We start from the raw sequence: 17711 nt of genomic DNA, 5'->3' as shown, positions 1-17711 counted from the left end.
CTGCACCCTGAGCATGAGCAAAAGAGGAAAATCTTCCCTTCTGGTTCTGTCTCTGCCTTTCTCTGCCACACTGGGAGGAACACATTTGTGCAAGCAGATGGCTGCACAATTCTGTGATGCTGCCCAGCAGCAGCTGGTGTGTGAGGAAGTGCTGGGGGCTGCACTCAGGGATGAGCAGCTCCAGTCCACCTGGTAGGAGAGAGCAGTGCCCTGCCTGCTGCAGGCTCCAGCCCATGGAACACTCCTGTTCTGTTACTTCATCCAGTGGAAGAGGCAATAGCTTCAGCCCAGAGGCAAAGGAGGGAACTGTTCCCTCCAAATCCTTTACAGCCCGAGCAAATAAAAGAGGATTGAACAGCAAACTGGCCAGATGTGATACTTCAAGTCAATCTTTTCTGTGTTATTCTCTGCCCTCGAGCAAAACCTGAAGTCAGCTCTACGCTAAAATAGTGAATTTTGGAATCCTAAGCCTGTAATACTTGTCCATTCCCCTGCCAGCAGCTGCTGTGTTTTCTTGTATCATTTTCTGGCATGCACAATTTAAAAAAAAAATTTTAAAAAATTATCTAGTTATTGGTAGCCATCCCTTACAAAAGAACACATATTCTATTCTGATTTTGAGTCAATTTGGTACCACAAAGATCTTTGCCAGAGCTACTTTTTTGAAGACATCTGCACAGAGCACATGAAATTAAATCTTCACTAGAAGTGCTCTCCATGCACTTGCACAACAGCAAGGGAGGGTTATCCCTGCTGGCATCCCCAGGGAACAGGCTGAGGAGACACTGGGCCCCCACGTTCACATTTATATTTCCATCCCCCACAAACAAACAGAGAGGGAGAAAGTTTTGATTTAACAGGAATTTGGACAACTTTTCCAGCAGGTCAGAGCAGCAAGGAGCCAGGAATGGCAGGGAATACGTACAGGCATGGCATTGTTGAGGGTGTTGTTGTAGACACAGGCTCGCAGGGAGAAATCCAGCACACAGCCCTCAAAGAGCTGCAGCGACTCCGCCACCTTCTCGTGGAAATCCTCCGCGGATTTGTTGGCACTGGCGAAGTACAGATAGTCAGAGTACAACCTGAAAGGGAAATGTGGCACAGATAGTCAGAGTACAACCTGAAAGGGAAATGTGGTACAGATTATCAAGAGTACAACCTGAAAGGGAAATGTGGTACAGACAGTCAGAGTACAACCTGAAATTGGAAAATGTGGTACAGATCATCAGAAACCTGCAGAAATAAATGTGGTACAGATAGTCAGAGTACAACCTGGTACAGATCATCAGAGTACAACCTGCAGGAATAAATGTGGTACAGATAATCAGAATACAAACTGCAATTGGAAAATGTGGTACAGACAATCAGAGTACAACCTGCCCTGCAATTGGAAAATGTGGTACAGATCATCAGAAACCTACAGGGGAAATGTGGTACAGATAATCAAGAGTACAACCTGTAAGGGAAATGTGGTACAGATAATCAGAGTACAACCTGAAAGGAAAATGTGGTACAGATCATGAGAGTACAACCTGCAGAAATAAATACAGTACAGATAATCAAGAGTACAACCTGAAGGGTAAATGTGGTACAGATAGTCAGAGTACAACCTGGTACAGATAATTAGAGTACAACCTGCAGGGAAATGTGGTACAGATCATAAGAGTACAACCTGCAGAAATAAATGTGGTACAGATAATCAAGAGTACAACCTGCAGGAATAAATGTGGTACAGATCATCAGAGTACAACCTGCAACTGGAAAATGTGGTACAGATAGTCTGAGTAAAACCTGAAAGGAAAATGTGGTACAAATCATTAGAGTACAACCTGCAGAAATAAATGTAGTACAGATAATCAAGAGTACAACCTGCAGGGGAAATGTGGTACAGACAATCAGAGTACAACCTGCAGGGGAAATGTAGTACTGAAGTACAAATAATCAGTATTATTTAGAAACTTTAGGTGGGTTAGAAAGAGTAATTCTTATATTATTATTTAGAAACTTATATTATTTAGAAATTTTAACTTTAGGTGGGTTAGAAAGAGTAATTCTATTATTACCAAGCTGGTTACCATCTTGGTAAGAAGGAGTCCAGATTTCCTATTTCTTTTACAGGAAGTTTCACCTCCAATTTATGTTGACTTTCCATCAAAAACTTCCAATGCACAGCATTCTATCTGTTGATTTTTTTTTTTTTAAGATGAAGCAGGAGCTTCTCTAAGTTACAAAGCATTATTCCCTCATTGCACACTCTTAGCAAGTTTTACAATTACTTAAAATCACTTTAAAGAGAAAATGTAAATTCAAATTCCTTTGGGGGTGATGAGGTGAAACAACCCAAAACCTACAGGCAAGGAAAATATCAATTTTAGCATTCACCCCTGAAAACCTTGATTAGGCTTTTACAAGATAAACATGTTTTAAAGAGACAAAGGAAATGCTCAGACATGACATAAATATTACATGATATTTTAACTTTATTCATAACTGAGCTTAGAATGACTGGAACCACAACAATACCACAAGATTTTGAAGACAATTTTGTATCACTCAAGGAGTCACTTCCCCAAGTGTGTTTGCAGCACAGATTTGATGCCTCCACAGCACCCATCTCTCAAAATTCCAGAAATCCTGCATATTTTTCAGCCTCTTCCAAAAAACCACAGGTGTTTAAGAAATAAAAACACCAATCCATGCAGTAACCTTTTGTATTGCACTTTATTTATCCTTTAACTTCCCTAGATTTCCATGGGTACTTAAAAACACCTCATTTGGAAAGTTTAGGCCTTAATCCAGCAAAGCACTTAAGCACAGGAATGGCCTCTCTGCACTCATTATTTATGTCAGTGTTTTGCAGGAACAGGATTTTAATTCCCATGTGAAACAAATGAAGACACTCAGTTCATTTCAAAAAAAAAAAAAAAAAGAAGAAGAAGAAAGGAAAAAGCTGAAGGACCAAGCCAGCTGGGTTCACCTAAATCAGACACACAGGAAATGTGGGTATCAGTATCAGGACTCAGTTTGTCCCAGGGATGGTGGCACTGAGTGCTGAAAGAAACTGGGAAAAATCAGCCAGCAGGTACAGCATGGCCAGGCTGAAGTGTCATTAAAAAGGTTTAACATGACTGCTTGGTGTTTCTGACCATCCATCAAAAGAAATGCATCATTTTCCAGACTTGTTGGCATCTTATGAAAAACTGTCCTTGAAGACAAGTCCTCCCTCTGCAGGGCAGCTGAGATTTTCTTTCCATTTTTCTTTTTCTGTTTTCCCATCTGTTTTTAATTCTGGGGACATCTTTGCTGATGAGGATTTCAGCTGTTCTAGCTACTTGAAGTCCTTCCTTTCAACCTCCAATGAAACAATGACACCAGTTGACAACAACCATCTCAAAAAAAGATGTCATTCAGATATTCTCTGCTGGGGATAGCCCAGACTTGGGGCAGGTTAGATCAGAGTCCATCCACTCCAAGGAACCTGTCCCATTTCCCTGGCATCACCCACAGATGCCTGGGCTCTCCCTTCTGCTCCTGCAGCTCAGATGAGCCATCAGGAATGCAGGGAATTGCCAACTAAAAGGAAGCAATTAGTCATAAACACAGTGAAGGAGATGAGGCTGACTTTCTGTCACCCCTGCTCAAGCTGGCAAAGAGCTGCACCCCCATCACAGAGGGTGGTTAAGGCAATCAGGGAGTTTGTCACTAATTTCCATGAGGAAGCCACTCCAGAGCTCTTGCATAAAATTTCCATCTGTTAACTCCTGGGGTCAGGGATGCTGAGAGCTGCATGTGCTGACACAGGAGCTGGGAAACATCTCCCAAGCCTGCTCTCCCCACAGGCACAGCAGGGAAGCTCCTTGGGGAGCAGCAGCCCAGCTCTGGAAATGGGTACAGGCTGCCTGCACAGCACCACAGGTCTGCTCTTTTCCCAGAGCCACCAGAGCTGGGTCCTCACCAGAGCTGCATCCTCACCATCACCTGCAGCCTCATCATCATCATCTGCATCCTCACCATCATCTGCATCCCAACATGACCTTCATCCTCACCATAACCTGCAGCCTCATCATCATCATCTTCATCCCCACCATCATCGGCATCCCCATCATCTTCATCCCCACATCACCTTCATCCCCACATCATTTTCATCCCCACATCATCTTCATCACCACCATCATCTTCATCCCCACATCTTCACCATCATCATCTGCATCCCCACATCTTCATCCCCACCATCATCTGCATTCCCACCATCCTCTGCATCCCCACATCATCTGCATCATCATCATCTGCATCATCATCATCTGCATCCCCACATCATTTTCATCACCATCACCTTCATCCCCATCCACCACCTTCATCCCCACCATCACCTTCATCCCCCCCACCACCTGCATCCCATCCCCTTCCTTCCCTGAGTTTTTCTGGCGCTTTCCCCTTGAGCACTGACCGCGCCACAAGTATTCTGAATGTCCCTATGGAGCCACAGTGAGGAGGAATTCACACCCCTCCAGTCTGGTCCTTGTGGACTCTGCTCCATCCCCTCCACCCTCCCCATCACCACCATCACTATCCTGCTTCAGGGGACACAGTGGGAAGGAATGTCCCAGAAATCTGGAGGAAGACTGGAGAGAAGAAGTGAAATGCAGTGGGAAGCTGGACATTGCTGACTCTCCCCAGCAATTTAGAACAGCCCATACCTTGGCAGAAGCCAGGCCCCTTCCCTGCAAACATCAGGAAAGTCCAAGGATGAGCTCCTGTAGCTGCTGGCTGTGCAAATGCCCAGTGTAACTTTACATCACTGTCTCACCAAGAGCTTTAGAGTTTAAACAAATTGTATCATTTGCTGACTCCAGAGCTATTTAATCATTCTTAATCATTATTATTTAATCAGTTTGAACTGCAAACCCCATGAAAACATGGATTTTACTACTTAAATGAAATGAAACATTTCCCAGGACCACTTCTGCTGAGATCTGAAGACGCAGTGCCCTCCTAATCTAAAAAGCCCTGCTGAGAACCAGGGCATATTAGCTCAGATAATGGCATTAGATTGCATTTGGAAACCTATAAATTCTTTTTTTTCAGAGTAGCTTGGAGTCCAGGCATGGCACTCATGGCATTCACACTCACATGCTTCTCTTTAAAACTTTATCACTGTTACCTGTGCCAAAATACACAGAATAAAACCCCCCTTACCACAACCAAGTAGCTCTCAAACATTATGTGAATATTTACTTGCATCCAACAGAGTGAGAACTAAAAATATTATTGTAACAAGAAAATTTTCTTGCTCACCTTTCAACAGGGTCCCTCAGCATGATGATAAGTTTGGCATTTGGTTGGAAGGCATGGATGAAATCCTGGATTAGGAAGGGAGGTTCTCCTTCAGTGCTGTTGTCATAGAAGAAAATCCAAGCGTTGTTGTCCCACATTGTTGAGGCACTGGCCTCCCCTGGAAATGAAAAGCATCTCTGCTGGTAACTCATTCCATTCTTCATGTTGGAGTGGCTGAGTTTTTCAGCGTTATAGGCAGATCAAAATTTACTCAAAAATTAATTTCAACACAATTTATTCGTGCAGACTGCTCCCAGAGCTGCAGCAATCCCACTGCCCTGTGCCTTTGGGAATGCAGGGATGGTTAAGGCAGGTTTTGTGCAATTCCACCTGCAATACTGCTCTCCATAACCACACTGCTTCCTGCTGGAGGCTAACACATGCAGATAGATGGAATTTGACTGCTCAGGGCTTTAGCACATTTTCCAGTGAGGAACCACAGAATGATCTGGGCTGGAAGGGACCTGGGGGCTCCAAGCTCCATCCAACCTGGCCTGGAGGAGGCAGGAGTTTGTCACTGCTGAAGCCTTGCAATGCACCACAGATTGGCCTTAATGGTCCCAAATCTCAGAGCAGCAGCTTGCAAACAAACTGTAAAATTTCCCACAGAAAAATGTGGAAACCACCACCCCTGCTGATCAACAGTGTGCAAAACTTAATCAGGAAAATCAGTGAGCATGTAAGAAATATTTGAAAAGCAGCTGAGATGTGTAATTGAGGTTTGAAATATTATTTTTATATAATTATTTGTGTAGAACAAGTCAACTATTTACAAATAGATAAAGGATTGACAGAATAAATAGCACACTTTGGTAAAATACCAGATTCTGGTATTTAGTGTCCTTTAGTGTCTGAAGAAGTTCACTTGGAATGCAATGCTAAGGGAGAAATAAATGCAGTAAAAATCTATGCCAGAGTGAGGTATGTGATGGTTCAGCTGCTAAATAAATGATCTGATGTGTTGTTTTGAATTTTGTAACCTTCTCTGTGTTTTTAAGCAATCCTGGCATTTATGTGGCACAGTACTGTTCAATAAAACATGTACAGAAGCTTTTTGGGGACTTACATTCTCTGACAGTCTAATGAAAGCTAATTCTTGCTAATGAGGTTTTTCAAATCAAAGGGAAGGAGATTAAAAAAATAATAATGTTGTAGGCTTATAGACTTGTACATTATTTCCCTATTTTTTTCTTCCTTCCTCTGCTGGGAAAGCCCAATAAAGATTTAAAAAGATGGACAAAACACAATATGAGAAAGGTACTGGCTCCAAACTTCAGCTGAACATAATGTGATTCATTAATAAATCTGGGAGTTGTTAGAAAACACATTAATCTTCTGTCATGTTCATTTTGCCTCTTTTCAGGAGGAGGAGATCAGGTCCACTGGCTGAAGCTGGGTGTCCACAACAGCTCCATTCTTCCATTCTAAATTAATTAGCCAAAGCAGTGCCTAATCACCAGAGGGCTTCAGCTTGTCAATTAAAACTCAATTAGCCCAGCTCCCACGCTGGGTGAGGCAGAAACACAAAGGATTAAACAGAGGCCAGGAGCTGAGCTGGCCACAGAAACCTCTCCTCAGCCACCAGGACATGGGGAAATGCAAAGGGTACCAGCACCTGCAGCAGGGGTTTGCTGGAGGGCAAACCTTGGCAAGTCCCTGCTCCATCTCTGAAACTGCTCCCTCAATAATACTTGTCTGAATCATGCCAAGGAAATTAAAGTCTGTGAGCTCATCGAGCTCCATTCCCCTCTGGACTGGATCTGATCACCCTTCACAGTTCTCTGCTCTGCTCCCTGATCACCTTGGATGTTCTGCTGGGTTTATCCCAATCAGTGTGGCCAAACCTGCAAACACCTCCCTACACTTCTGCAATCTGAGCCACAAAAAACCAGAAACCTGTGCATTCACACAGAAATGGGCACATCCTCTTAGCACCAGAAAACCCTGAATTCCACCACCTAAATCTGCAGGCAGGACACAAGTCAGGGAAAATCCCAGAACCAGAAAGATTATTCTTCTTGGAGAAGACCTCTGAGATTGTCAAGTCCAACCCAAGATCAAAAAACCAAGTCATGTTAAAGCATTAACAGGGCTCAAGGTGCTGCTCCAGCCCAGCAAAACCTGGGGTCAAGAGGGTAAATCTGCCCACAATATGACTGTCAAAAATTTAATGAGGGGGAAAAAATATAAAAATATAAAAACATCATAATAATAATAATAATAATAATAATAATAATAATAATAATAATAATAATAATAATAATAATAATAATAATAATAATAATAATAATAATAATTCTGGTCCCTGCTGACTTTTATAATTTTCATTTTTTGAAGCAGGCAAACAAAAATTTTCCTGATAATTTGATAGTGTTTAGTTTTGTTTTGTAATACAGGTTTAATGTCTGTACACAGAACAAGCCATACTAAACATGAGATAAACTAATCATCAACAATTAATTATGTTTAATTATGCCACTGCAACTACTTTTTTTTCCTTATGGACCTAAAGAACATATGAATTATTAAATTGCCTGAAGAATGGTGCATAGCCTCCTCATTCAGTCATCAATGGATTAACATCTTATTGTGTTTTCACGAGTCATTCCTCTGAATTTATCTTCTTAATGATCTCACATAAACAAGTCCTGCTCAGAGTGCCTTGAGCTGGATCAGCCCTGTCCTCTTGGGTTCATCTCTAAACAGATGTTGGGTTTGTTGTTTTTTTTTTCTGAAAATGTAGTTATTACCCTCTAGGTTTAATATCCAAAGAAGCTTAACTTTTCAAAGTAATATAACATGATGAACTACTGAAATATTTACAGTTTTAATTTGATTTCTCTTTGCAGTCATCTGAAATAAGAAAAGGAAGATTATGAGCAAACCTGATATTCATACAGATTCATTTTAGGCTAGATGGCTTTGTTTTGTTTTTTACCAAGGTCATAAAAAGACTGCCTTAATGAGTGTAATCATTCAAGACTTTTCTGTAAACTTAATAAGAAAACCCAGCAGAACCTTAATGACACAAGAAATGAGACCACAGGAAAAAGAAACACAAAGTGAACTCCACAAAAAGCTGCAACAGGAGGTGGGTAATCAAAGATGTACGTTGCCAATTAGATTAGTGAATTTAATTAGTATAAGCACTTCACCCATGAAAGGACAGGAGATATTATTGGAAGTAGCAGGAAAATCTGCAGATGTCCTTGATGGCAACATTTCTTAAGAACCCCATCTTGCAAATGTTGCTCAGTGTTGCAAATGTTTAATAAAGTGAATGAGGGACTTAAATGGAGGCTGGGGAAGTATTGAACAAATGGGACTCAGACAAGTTTAACCAACCTAAAGCATCATCACCATCTCATCCAGCCAGCAATAGGTTAAAATTTTAGGTTCTGATGACACCAAACCCTCAATCATTCTGAGGGCAGCCATGAAAAATCTTGTCTCTATTTTCTGTAGAATTGTGACTTCAAGCCTACTTGAAAAGTCTCTCTTTTGACAGGGAAATGTCACTTGCACAACTACTCTTGGCATGGAATGTGTCTGGTTTCCCTGTGAAATAGGACTGGTAAAATTCCCATCCCCTCAGTTTTCTGGTTTTAGCAGACAGGAAAGCAGAATTTAGAAGTTTTTGATGCTCCTCATGGGCACTGTAAACCAGTACACCATAGGCCAGGGTGGAGGAGCCCAGTGGATTGGCCATTGTGTGTCATGAAAAGCAATCCAGGGATCCCTCCCCAGAGCCCAGTGCTCACCAAGGACTTCCATAAAGTCCAATAAACAGCACTATTAGACCATTTATAGTGGTAATTAGCCAATTTAATACCAATTAATTATATCAATTTCTCCTGTTGGAGCTTGAGAAGAGCCACTGGGAGCTTTTGCTACCACATCTCCCAGTAGCTCCAGGATTTCTGCAGCACCCAGAGTGTGTCACAACACCACAGACACTGATCTATCCCAGACATTGCTCCAGCATTTGGAACTGAATCCACAATCCCAGCACTACAGGCAATCCCCTCATGATTCACTTGAAGTGGATGTGGGGACATGAGTTAGGGGTGACCTTGGAAGTGCTGGGGGAATGCAGGGACTGATGACCTTAGAGGGCTTTTCCAACCTAAATGGTTCTAGGAAAGCAAAATGAAAGCTGTGTTTGAAGGAGTCACCAAGGTCATTTTCATTCTTGGGAAAAAAGCCCCACATTAATTAAATGCTGATGCTCATCAGATATACAGCACTCACTCAGGAATTTTCTAAAGATAATCACAGCTTCTTAACAAAGAAAGAAGGAAGAGAAAGCCTGCAGGAAAAGAAAACCAAGGCACACCAGAGAAGAGCAACATCAGGGGCTCTGTGCTGAGAACCAGCCACAAAATCCCCTGAGGTGCCCCAGCTCTGAGCACTGCCAGTGTGGAGCCACAGAGGATTTGGGGGCTGGTTTTGCCCTACCAATGATGATGTTGTTCCTCTTGGCACGCTCCTTCCCTGCATCACTCTGCAGCACGCTCTGGATCTGGTGTGCTGCCAGGTCGAACAGGTCCAGGTAATCTTCCACCGGGTAGCGCTCGTGAAATCCATCCCTCAGCCGGATGATTCCTGAGGAAACAGCCACACAGGGAGAATCAGAACCAGCAATGACAGCAGCAACAGGGTGTCTTGGGCTGCAATACAGGATGTGACCAAAAGTATCTACTCTATCACCATCTGTTGAGGGTGGAGCAGTGATCCTGATCTCTGAGGGAGATATTCTGCTAATGGGCCATCCATTGAAACCAGGCAGGGCATTGTTCTTTATCTTTTCACAACCCATCCTTCCTCCAGCCAGTCATTTTCTGCTCATGGCCATTGAGTCCCACTGTGGCACTGATAAAATTACTGCATCCCATTGGGAGTTGCTCCAGCCAGGGGGAAGAGCCCAACATTTCTTACCAAGATAAAAACAGAGGTTTTGGGACACTAAGGGAGCCCCTTTCTCCACTGGACTCCAGAGGAAAACCGGATTTCTCCACATCCCCACTGGAGCTCCGGAGGGAAACTGCACCTTGTACAGGAGCACTGCTCCAACTGAGCCACATCTGTCACTGCAGGAGGATGCAGCCACCATGGAATGGGACTGCTGCCAACACCCTGCCTGACGGGTGTCAGGTTGTACTCTGACTGTGTCAGGGTTTGGGGTTTGTTTCTTTGTAGTACTGTATTTCTATTTTAATTTCCCTAGTAAAGAACTGTTATTCCTAATTCCCATATCTTTGCCTGAGAGCCCCTTGATTTCAAAATTATAATAATTTGGAGGGAGGGGGTTTACATTCTCCATTTCAAAGAGAAGCTCCTGCCTTTCTCAGCACACACCTGTCCTCCAAACCAGGACACAGGGCAAGACTAACCACTGGTGCAAACCAAGGTGGTTTCACAGATGTGGCTGGCCCTGAGCACGAGATCAGACCAAGTGCAAACCTGAGATCAAAGTGCCAATAATGAAGTGGAGGAGATCTGAGATACTGAATGACTGCATCACAAATTTGCAGTGATAGGAAATATTTTAAATGCTCTGTTTTGTAGTCCCTGCATGAATGAGCTTGGATTTATCTTCTTCTAAATTTAGCTTTTGGAAGGAATACAGAAGATAAGATTCCACTTCCATTTGCACCCATGTAAATTGCAGTAATATTGGACTCCCACTAGATTTACTGTTTTGAGATTGAGCACAGGCTCTGATGCCAGATATGCAAATCAACACACACTGGGAAATCATTCATGGTTTTTTTTCCTTTCACAGGTATGCAAATAAAGCTCCATGGTAGTATCTTATTTTTCTCTCCTCCTTCCCTACACTCCAGGCTGAGTTCAGTATCACCTGCCCCCCAGGTTTCTCAGCATGCTGAGCAGCATCCTGTGATTTTTATACTCCTTTCTCCATTCCTGTTTCCAAATCTAGTGTCATTTCTCCATGTGCTGTACATGCTCCCCACACAGGACTTCTCAGCCCTCCCTCTCTTGTCCCCACAAGGCCAATAATTATCAATTATGTCAGAGGAAAGCTCAGCAAGGGAGTTCTTTTGTCCATTGCCTCTGATTTTCCCCTTTAGGAAAGTGGGATTTAATGAGGGTAGGAGAAAGTTCAGCAGTGTATTTTGACTTGTTTTGAGGGGGGAAAAAAGTGCAAGCGTGGTGTGCTGCAGGCAGCCTTGGTTTGCTGCCACCCCACTCCTGGGGACAGCACCAGTGGCAAGGAGCCAGGACAGAGAGACAAGCTGAGACAAAGTCCTGTGGGGCATCAACCATCCCAGCAGAAGGGGAAAGGAGTGATTTGGAAATGGGGCCTCCCCAGAGGGCTGTTTAACCTCAGCTGAAATTAGTCAGCCTCAGAAAAATCCACTGAATCAGAGGATGCCATTGAACAAAGAGACTTTCTTGTCCAGCTGAAGCTTTAGAAACCAAACCAAGTTAATAGCCAGGAGCATAGGAGTCATAGCCACTCACTGGCTGTCTCAGTTTCACTTGTGAGGGTGTTTGTCACAGTCTCTGTTTTTCTTTTTTTAATTCTTAAATAGTAACCATTAGGTAATGCACTTTTATGGCAGAATTAAAGGATTAGCCATCAGGAATAAACTTGATCTTTCATTCTCAGTGGCAGACAGCTGAGATGGTCAGAAGGTCATCCTTACAGATCCCTCTCCCATGAGACCACGAGCTCTGCAATGTTTCCTCATTCTCCAGCTTTAAAAAACAACTTCAAAAACTGAATTATGCAAAGAATGTTCTCTTCTAGGATCAGCACTTGGTCCCCAGTGGCTGACCACAAGACTCTGCAAGTGGAGAGTTTGTGAATGCCAGCACAGAGATAGGAATTCACCCTTGTCCTCAAGTTAGATGCACTCCAGCCTGATTTTTTACATTCTTCTGCCTGTTTGGAAGGTCAGGTTCAGAGCTTTAGTGAGCCCAGTCTTGCTGAAGTGAGGTTGGGTGCACTACCTCCTCCAAAATTGATTCCAAATATTTATGTTGAGGTTAATGTAAGTGGAGGGAACTATTTGGTACAAAACATTTTCGTTTCGGGTATCAGTTGGGTTCAGCCTTTCCTGCCAGCACTACCATGGAACACAAAATCCTCCACAGATTTTGCTGGCAGTCCCTTGTTTTCATCACTTTATCTGAGCAAGGGAAAAAGCTGTGGCCTCCCCTGGATCCCTGGCAGTATCCAAAGCCAGGTTGGACCTTGGAGTTTGGAGCAGCCTGGGACAGTGGGAGGTGTCCCTGCCATGGCAGGGGTGGAACTGGATGAGATTTAAGGCCCCTTCCAGCCCAAACTATTCTATAATTCCCATGTTTTGTCTCCAGTCAGCTGCTGACTGTGATGAACAAGTCCCTTTTCATGGGTTCTCAAGGAGCTTCTCTTTGTTTGACTTGGTGTCACTCCTCAGTTCACACTGATGCCTCCAGTGTTTCTCAAACAGGACTAAATTATCTCAAAAACAAGCTGTATTTTCATCACATTGCTTTCCATATTATTTTACAAAAAAAGTATTTAGAAAATGTCCAAAGTATTTATTTTGGCAACTTTCTGACGGCATATGCGAAGGAAGAAAATTGAAAATTTAACAGCAAAATCATGAAATCCCATCTCTGTGGCTGAGAGCTCCTCACTAAGAAGCAGAGAACAAAACCCTGTCTGCAGGAGCTCAAAGATTCTTCTGGGATCCAGGGAACAGGGAAACAAGATGGAAATGACAAGACCACATGTAGGAGAAATGAAGAATTTGAGGTATGATCTCAAAACAAAGAACAGAAGCAGCACTGCTGGTGTCCCAACGCCTCAGAAAGTGTCCTTTCTTGTCTTTAGCCACAGAAATTCATTATTTTCCCATTCCAAGGAAGCTTAGAAAAGCACCAAAAGAAAGCAGTGATCAAAGTCCTCATCTACCCTCCAGTGCCAGTTTGTCCTGTTCCAAACTCTGTGTCTGCCATAAAGCAACAGCAAATGAGAAACAGAAATTAAGATGTCGCCAAAATAAGCAGAATCTTCCTCTTGGAAAGAGTAAAATCACTGAAAAGTCTTTGATCTTTGATTCCAAAGTCATACAAAGTGAGTGCATGCCAGCACTTAACAGCTAGACCCAAAAAGAGGAAAATCCAGTGGTGGGTGGAATACAGAAGGCACAACACTTGTCCACACGTAGAGGGGAACATTCAGGAAATTAAACTGGGTCTTCTGCAGCTCATCTTATCTCTAACCACAAGACTGACCTTTCTCAGCATCCAGAGAGAGATAAGAAGCGGAAAAACACTTCAGATGGATGAAATTCTGTGCTCAGCCCGCTGCCCCAGACACCCTTTGGAGGAGCAATCACGAGGGGTGGATGCATTTGCTGCAGTTGGCCGCAACCCCAGCTACTCAAGTCTGCCTTCAGAGATGGAAACACTGATATCATCCAGGAAAAGCATCAAAAATATGTGCAGGGCCCTCGGTGTGAGAGAGATTCCTCATGCAGAGCATCTCTATTGATCAGTGTTGGCCAGAGCTGTGGCCCTAAAGAAGCTCCTGCCACAGTTGTATTTACTGAACCATAAGGACTGAAATTTTCAGTAGTGACCCATCATTTATTGATGTAAGAAAGGCTTTGCAGAATTTTGCAGTACAAAACTATCACTGCTGCTCTTCAACTCCCCCATGACAACCTAACAGTTTCTCTTCTTGCCTTTATAAATTCATAAGGTTGGTTTTATCCACTGGTTTTGTTTCCCCTTAGATTTTCCAAACCGCTGCAAACAGACCAAAATGAAATGTGCATTTTCCCAAGAGCTTTAACCCAAAACTCCACTGAACGAAAGCAGGTTGAGCATCCACCACCTGGATTTCTCAAAACCAACAACTCCAGTAGTTTCTAGGGAAAGAAATACGGTGCAAATTTATAAATTTAACCACAAATACTTAAAAAATTATAGGAGACACAACTTGCCTGGATGGCAAAGGACATTGTTGGTTCTGGGCTAGGGGAGTGGTGAAAAGGATGCAGCAGCAATCTTTCTTCAGGTGAAGAGAAGCAAAAAGTGTTTTATTAAAGAAACAACTGCATTTTTATGGACTAGATTGTGGAACTAAGGACAGCCATGATTGCATTGGTGCAAGGAAGGAAACACCCCTTGTAAACATTCACATCTTTCACACATCCAACAGGTGTTTAATCATTGTTATAATTCTTTCTCTCGCGCTTTCTCTGAGCAGCCTGAGAAAACACAAAGCTGCTTGTTGGAGTCAGTGAGAATCCTTCAGGCAGAACCAGAGTGCAGGAATTGAATTAAAGCCCTTGGATGGACTGAAACATGTTAAGCTACCCACACATAGAATGGAAGTTTAGGCAAAAGAATAAGCCTAAGTCTGAGTATAAATTTAGATGTAAGTTTGAGTTTTAGACTAAATAAGTAAGTCAGTAAGTCAGTGTGGTCGGTGGTGTCTCTGCAGCCTGAGCTGATCACCTGTGCTGTTTTAGAGTCTCTGTGTTCCAGCCCCAGCACCAGAGAGAGTCAGGAGACTCTTCTGTTGTTTCCAGAGCTGTTTATTTTATCTCATCTAAAAGTTCTTTCCCTGCCCAGCCCAGGTCTGTTCAGCAGCTCAGCCCCAGGCACTGCCCACCCTGGGCTGGGATTATCTTTTTATACTATAAACTACATAAACATTATTTACAGTTATCTTCCAATACCTATCACTTATATTGTACAGTCTGGTTCTGCTCTAAACCAATCTAAAAGTGCCAACATCACCCAAAAGATGGATGCTAGGAAGAAGGAGAAAGGACAGAACATGCCCAAATTCCTCCACCTTGACCCCAGATCCTTATTGTAAATGATCTGATAAACCTACTTTTCCACCTTATAATAATCTAATTCACACTCTACTTATTTTTTGTGACTTGTAATTCTTCATGTAAGGGTGGTAATTTTTCCCAGGGCGGGAAATCAAAGGCACAGGGGTTCTGGGCTTTGTGCCAAGGCTCCTGAGCCCCCTGCCTGGGTCTGGAACCATTCATGGAAACCAGAGGGATGTCTTGGCTTCCCACAAGTCAGCAGCATCCCCCACAGGAGATCTGGACTCACCGAAGCGTTTCCTGGTCCACCAGTGGGGCTCCTTGATGGCCGAGAAGCGGACGTCGGGGTGCAGCCGCAGGCGGTCGTACAGGTCCGTGGTGCCGCACTTGGGCTGCCCGATGATGTAGAAGTGCGGCAGGCAGCGCAGGCGGTAGTGTTTGTCCTTGTAGTGGTACAGGTGGTTCCAGAACACCTTCCTGAGGTAATCGAAAATGATCCGGAAGCGCTTGGAGTAGAGCGCGTAGGAGTTGGTGGCGTACGGATCCGCGGTTGTGTTCCCTCGGTACTCCTCGTACCAACAAGGGTTCTTGCTGTTTGGAAGGAATTTGTTAGGGATTACCGAAAACATCTGCAACATAAAGAACAACAGTTTCAGTCAATCAGTTGTACTTCTCTTACTCAGCATGGTGAGAGAACAGGAACGCTCCCTGGATGTTTCTGCCTACAAAGCTGACCCCGTTTATGGGGTCAAATCCTGTGCAACCCACTGGACTGGGGGACAAGTATTTAGAAATTCTTTTATTTTAAGGCCAGAAAAGGGCTCAATAATCCCCCAACTCAGCTGCAACCCCCAGAAACTGATTGTTAAAGTCAAACACCTAACACTCAAATCAAATTACCTTCCTTCCTTCCCTTAACTCTGAAATACAAGGTTTGCAATGATTTTCAGGCAAGCACCCTGGCAAGCAGTTATTAGAACGGCCCTCTTCTTATTTATCATTCCAGGTGACAGGTAAATCTAAGTCACAATGATTTTGCATGAGAGAAGGTGAAAGTTCAGTGGCGTTGTGCAGCTATCAGAAGGCTGCCTGATTTTTTTGCTTCAGGTGTCAAGACCATTTATAGAACCCATCCATCCTGCCCGTGACTCAAGAGGGATGTGATCTACAATATCAACTTCTCAGCTGCTGTGAATCAGGAGACTCTAGGTGGTGTAAATCACTGTATGAACATCCAGGCAGTTGCACTTGTTTATATCTAGGCAAGAGATTGATCCAAAAGCCTTGAAATAAGGATGTAAAACAGTTTAGGGCACTCCTCAATTCATACTTACATGTGGCTCTTGCTTCCTCAGCTCCTCTAAATCAGGGCGCTGCCTCGTTATAAACTCTATCTTCGAAGTAATGGTGTCAATAATTAATTTAATGCTTGGATAATCCTTTACGTATGAAATATTCATTTTTGAAGGCTGGTAATAGTCTTTCATGTCACTAAGGCTTTCATTGTCCATTAAGCTGGGATTGCTAGCAAAAGCTCCATAATGGAAGGGAGATGGGATCAGCAACAGGCCATGCTTGGCTCCAGTCAGCATGTAGGATACCATCACCAGAGTCATTATGATCAGCCCAAACATCAAACTGCAGAGCTTCCCCTTCCTCAGGCAGAAAAGCCCATTCCAGCTCTCACAGTGATCAGTCCTCACTTCCAGAACCGCGAGCCACTTCATCTGCTTGCTGTCGGTGTACAAAGGGATTTTATTTTCTCCTCTGCACACAGGACACCTCTGGTTATTGTGATCAGGTCCACGGCATCTGAAACACTGTCTGTGCAAGTCATTTGGTAATAAATGTATGCAGCAATTAATGCAATACCTCATATTACTACTGTTAAACTCCTACATTAACGAGCCAAGCACAGCCATAAAAACAGTTCTGGAGTGGATGAGTCATCTTCTGCAAGTCTGAGATTATTTCGTTCCTGGAGTGGTTCTACAACTACTCAGCAATGCAAAAGGACAGGTTCAAAACAGAATAAAAAGTGACATGTGTCACAGGAAGAGAAAGAAGCCCCAACCACCACCAACACACAAAAATAGATGTACTCTGGATGTGGTTCCCAAGAATTTGGCTCAGTAGGAGGAATGTGGCGAAGTAAAGGATCAGCTACAAAACTGGCTCAAGTTTTTCCCATAGAACAAAATGAGAAGGAAGAATAATTGTTGTGTAGTGTGAAAATATGCAAAAAATAAAAATAACTCATTGTCCTCTGCTTTATGCTGGAATAGGCAAATATGGGAAGAAATTTCCAGGTTCCTTTAAAACAAGCAGGTTCCAAACTGCACTGCTGCTGCTGGAAGCTTCATCTTCCCAGAGGTGGCTCCAAAGAGATGCATTGTCCAACCTGGAGAAACAAATCCAGATGTTTATACACACCCAGACACCATCCACAGCCACAGCAAACACTTTCAAACATGGGAGATAAAAAGCTGAACAAACAAAAAAAAAATCAAAAGCCACAAGTAAAACATTCAGCAAAGTGAAGGGATTAAAAAGCAGACAGAAGGG

At 43.2% G+C, this 17711-nt stretch overlaps 1 protein-coding gene across 1 annotated transcript in view; it reads right to left on the bottom strand.

The window, feature by feature from the left end:
- Positions 1-17711, bottom strand: part of CHST15 (carbohydrate sulfotransferase 15) — a 46548-nt gene that overhangs the window by 2977 nt on the left and 25860 nt on the right. The window contains exons 2-6 of the mRNA XM_033066639.1: positions 16481-17547; positions 15436-15775; positions 9793-9939; positions 5296-5452; positions 926-1082 (exon numbers count right to left, since the gene is read on the bottom strand). Of these exons, the coding sequence (XP_032922530.1) occupies positions 926-1082; positions 5296-5452; positions 9793-9939; positions 15436-15775; positions 16481-17023 (1344 nt within the window). The 5' untranslated portion in view covers positions 17024-17547. The remainder of the gene's footprint in view (positions 1-925; positions 1083-5295; positions 5453-9792; positions 9940-15435; positions 15776-16480; positions 17548-17711) is intronic.

The sequence above is a fragment of the Catharus ustulatus genome, chromosome 8, assembly GCF_009819885.2.
Source record: "Catharus ustulatus isolate bCatUst1 chromosome 8, bCatUst1.pri.v2, whole genome shotgun sequence".
Classification (NCBI taxonomy): Eukaryota; Metazoa; Chordata; class Aves; order Passeriformes; family Turdidae; genus Catharus; species Catharus ustulatus.
Note: the sequence above shows the minus strand (reverse complement) of the source record. Positions and strands in the feature narration are given on the sequence as shown.